This window comes from Pagrus major, chromosome 5 (assembly GCF_040436345.1).
Source record: "Pagrus major chromosome 5, Pma_NU_1.0".
Classification (NCBI taxonomy): domain Eukaryota; kingdom Metazoa; phylum Chordata; class Actinopteri; order Spariformes; family Sparidae; genus Pagrus; species Pagrus major.
Window position 1 is genome coordinate 8,146,017 of NC_133219.1, and position 4,649 is coordinate 8,150,665.

A 4,649-nucleotide genomic window follows, 5' to 3' on the forward strand; every position below is an offset into this window, starting at 1 on the left:
AGGCTTTTTAAACATTGGATGTGCTGTATAACGCTACCAACATAATGACTCAATACGTAATTTTAACTAGAAATGTCTGAAACAGTGCACTAAGTCAAGTCAGACCATATACAGTCAGAGAAGCCATCTCTTGGTTTAAAACGCTTTTATGTTGAAGGTGCGATATTCGACTTCCGGTAATTTGCCGTGTCTTGGTGCTGCGGGTATTTAAGCGCCTCAGACAAAAGCGCCTTTACACGGGAAACACTTTGGGATTGTAACAAAAGGAAAATGCTCACCAACAGACCACTTGTGACCGAGAGCCGTTTGGTACAGCATCCTTTATATAAAAACGTTGTTAACGCGCAGTAAAGATAAACATGTCCAGCATGTAAAATGTAAAACCGGTGTGTTTAATCAAAATTACAACACAAGGTTTAGGGGCTGCGTTTTACCATTCAGCACCCACTACACACCACACACCACACCTTCCCGCGAAATTCCAGTAGTTCATATCCCAATAAGGACACTATACTAAATATAGTGGACTTATATGTTTGCTGTAGTTTTCAATACAACCTTGTCACTTCCACAGCTTTATTCATTCATACTGCTTACAGAATCCAACCAAACCTTAACTAAGGCAATGAGACGTCTGTAAAGTCTTTTCCTTTTCACTGTTAAAATTCACTATACTCTTACAATGTGAATAACAATAAAATGCGTATGTGAGAGTAAAACTTAAGTTTAAATTTGGCATTAAATTTGTACCTGACTAGCTTAATGGTCGACCTGCACCTCGCTGCCATTCAATTATGTTTTTAGCTAACGCTAGTTAGCTTTCTGTAAGCTAATAGCTGAAGATTAAGCTAGCAAGAGACCGCTTTTTTCTCTCTTCACAAACATTAACACTAGCTCTTAACTGCATTTATACCATAGAACTAAACAAGCTATTCAGTTAGCTATGTTATTTTATTAACTTAAAGTACCTAGCTAATACCGAGTTTGGCTAACGTTATGCTTAGTAACAAGACTCACTCATACCTATTGACTCTGAACTTGGACACTTCTGTCAACACTTTCTTTCTACTTCTCATTCTTTACCACGAAGATGTCAGACATAATTTAAAAAAGGATTGTAATGTCTTTTGTTCGTGAAGTGTTGAAATAACTGTCTGTGTATAGATGTAAGCGTGTAATATAAAATTAAAGAGTTTTGTAACTGAAGTCTCCTGAAGATTTTAATTATCTTACCTCAAAACCACTTCTTTTGTTGTCCTCCAAGAAAAAGCTGGAAGTAACTGAAAAATGGTCAAATCTGTCTACATAAACTGATGTGGTCAGTGGTCAGTTAGCTTAGTCTTTTAAAATAGCCAATCCAGTGCCGAGAATAAGTCTGTATCACCACAAGGGGGCGCCTGTCCTACTGTAATAAGGGTCAATGGCAGGTCCCTGTGTATTGATGTAGAGTCGATTTAGTGACATTCATACAGAAAATAAGAAATAGTTATAGTTGTGTTTCTAGTTTACAATGATTACTTGCAACATGACAAGTTTAGAAAGGAATATGATCTAAACTGTGGACACACTGTTAAATCCTTTGTATATTCTAAGAATATTACACTTACTGATCGTCTGTGTGCATTTTATAATTTGTCTGCTCAACAGTCGTAGTGTTTGTAACACTTATCTTTTATGTAATTATACAGTAATTATAAGTCCAAAGTACACTCCATGTAAGTTTGAGTGATTTGTGGAAGGGTAGACAGTCTTCAGAAATAAAGGATTTGAGCTGATGTGAAGTGTTAATCTGATCTGACTAATAATGACTGACTGGTCGGTGGCTGACCGGGTCAACACATTTAGGACAAAGAGAAACAAAGGGAACCCAAGCAACTTTCCTTGAAAATATCAGCTAAATTATCTGGTTGCCAAGCATCTAAAAGGACTATTCAGCACAAGCGCAACCTTTGCTGACAGTGCGGTTCACATGTGACATTATCCTGCAAAGGAAAAACAGGTGGTAGCCTTGTCTTTCACTAGCATCTTTTCAGATGATGTTGAAATTGATTAGTTAATAGTGCAGATTAGAGGAAGGGGTTAACAGGTTAACAGAAAGCCAGCTCTTAATTGCATGTGTACTTCCCTGTTTGACAATGTTTCCTCTCACAGACCAGGTGCACCATATGGAGATCAGAGGATTGGAATTAATCACATGAAATCCTCCAAGAAAGAAAAACTCTGTACAGTATTAACAAGAACTAACCAGAGTGTAAGACAAACTGTGTTATACAGTATATTGATCATATGGTGGACAAACCAAAATATAGAATATATTAAGTGAGGTTTTGAATGCAGCACTTTTATTTCTACTTTCATATGAGTAAAGCATCTGAATACTGAATGAATCTGAGTATTGTTTGTTAGGTCTCTCTGTGTACGGATGAACTAATAAAAATAACAAAATACAAATAAAAGAAACTCATCAAATTACAGTTTTAATAGTTTAATCAAGCTAACAAAACAAATATACAAATCAAACAATGTCTGATACTGATTTGGCTTCACAACAGCAGGCTGGCATCAACTACCAAGGTAGTCAACACTATCTCGATAAAAATCAAAACCTTTCAGATTTTGTTGCAACTAATTTACAGAATCATATAAAATATTGTGAGTATATTCAAGTGCAGGAAGACTGAGGCTGAAGCTGTGACGTTGGTCAGTCATCAAAGTCGGGGATATCGTCATAGGAGTAGCCGTGGTAGCCCTTTGATGCATAGAAAGCTATTCGTAGGTGGTAAATTCCAGGCAGGAAGACGAGGATCCCAATGATAAGAACAGGCACGGTGCGGTCTGAGTCCTGAAACAGAGAAAACATCTCAGTAAGACATTCATTTCACTAGAGGTAAACACACTGTTCATTCTGTGAAATACTGTAAAAACTCTGTACAAGTACTCACAGCCACTCCAAAGTATCCAGCCAGGAGAAGGGCGCCAACGATGATTAACACAGAGCCGATTACAAAGAGGACTGTAGCCAGAGCTATGGCCTTGTACGGGACTTTGGGTGGGCTCTTTTTGAACTGCAGAGGAGGAGAAATATTTCATTAAAAACACTTTTCTCTGACACAGCAGGCTTTCTGTGGCAATGCCTGTTTTCCCAAGCATGTACTGAACTGGACAGGGAAATTAGTCTGGCTCATAATGTACTTGAACTTCTTGGCAACATGAGAGTCTGTGACTGACCGATGAATTAAATCAAAGGGAGTTCACTACATAAACCATGAAACTGTCATGCTACATCATGCACTTGAAGATGGAATTGAGTTGGTTATGCAATGCAGTCCTTGTGACTTGTTAATGTTAACATCCACCAAACAGTCATGTCAAAGTTATCTGTGTTCATTTAAAGGGTAAAGCCACCAATTTGACAAAGAGAGGTCCATTTACCAATCATACAGAGCATTATTCAGCCCGTCAAAACACTTGTCTTTTCTGTTGCTACAAACTGAGGGTATGGAGTTTGAAAGAAGTTGACATTCACTAAATACATGACGTGTCTTGAATTGCATTGTGGGAAATGTAGGTTTTTTTGGAGCTCGATCCATACTAGGCACTAAAAGTCAGGAAATTGATTTGTTTCTCAAAAGTAGACGTTTTGAACAATAAAATAAATACAAGTTTATTGTTTAACCATAAGATATCCTGCCTCCATTACATATCTTTGTCACATGGGTTTGACAACCACATTTGGAGGATCACTGCAAAAGAGTTGTGTACATTAGCCGATATCTATGTTGGAGTTTCTTTACTCTCTAATATCCCCATCGGCCCCAGAAGTCAGGCTCTACTCACAAGTCCTCAGTGTTATGGAAATACAACACTAAACCACTGGAATAGCCCTTTAAGTTTAGTATATTGTGTTTTAATCCAGTGGCTAACATACATGTGTAACTATGACCTTCAGTCTGTGATCAAACTGCACATATAAATCATGACTATCATCTCTGAGAGGCACAGATTGAGTTTCCTCTCCTCATCCAACACTGATCACTTTAATGCAGTTCACTCAAACACACGGGTGTAGGCTACTGAGCTGATGGTGGGTTAGCCTCTTACCTGTAGATCAATGTAGCCGTCATCATCAGTGGCTAACCTGGAGTACCTAACTTTGCTGTTAGGTATCCCGTTGGACACCACGTTACGAGCTGGCATCTTCTTCAGCTGCGCAGCAGATTATTATTATTATTATTATTATTATTATCTGTTTTCAGCGTTTCAATGAGGCAGCAGCAGCTCGACTACAGAAGCTTTATTACGGCAGCCATCACCCAGATCACTGTCAGAGCCAGAATAAAGTACAGTGTTACAGCAGGTGTGATTTAAGGCCGTTACTCTTTACTAAAACAGGCTGTGACAAAAGATTACAGCGACGTGTTGTTTGTATCCTCTTTCATGGAGCTTCCGTGTTTTCACCGAGATCTGTACTGCGCCTGCGCACACCGAAGCGTCGTCATTGGGATACCAGGAAGCTCCTTTTATTCCTAAACAATATTTTTTTGGTCTTTTTTTGAAAACTGTGTGGTCTGTATCTTACACTTAGACCTTTTTATTACATTTAAAGTTATCTAAATATTACCAACAAGCCCTCCCAGCTTGGAAAATGT

The 4,649-nt window shown here is 38.4% G+C and overlaps 1 protein-coding gene across 1 annotated transcript; it reads right to left on the reverse strand.

Moving 5' to 3' along the window:
• Positions 1 to 2,464: 2,464 nt before the first annotated feature.
• tmem230b (transmembrane protein 230b) lies at positions 2,465 to 4,263 on the reverse strand. Its single transcript, XM_073466430.1, has 3 exons — positions 4,102 to 4,263; positions 2,943 to 3,065; positions 2,465 to 2,842 (listed from the first exon to the last, which is right to left on the reverse strand). The coding sequence occupies exons 1-3, from the start codon at positions 4,195 to 4,197 to the stop codon at positions 2,702 to 2,704; spliced, it is 360 nt and encodes a 119-aa protein (XP_073322531.1). The 5' UTR covers positions 4,198 to 4,263; the 3' UTR covers positions 2,465 to 2,701.
• Positions 4,264 to 4,649: the final 386 nt, after the last annotated feature.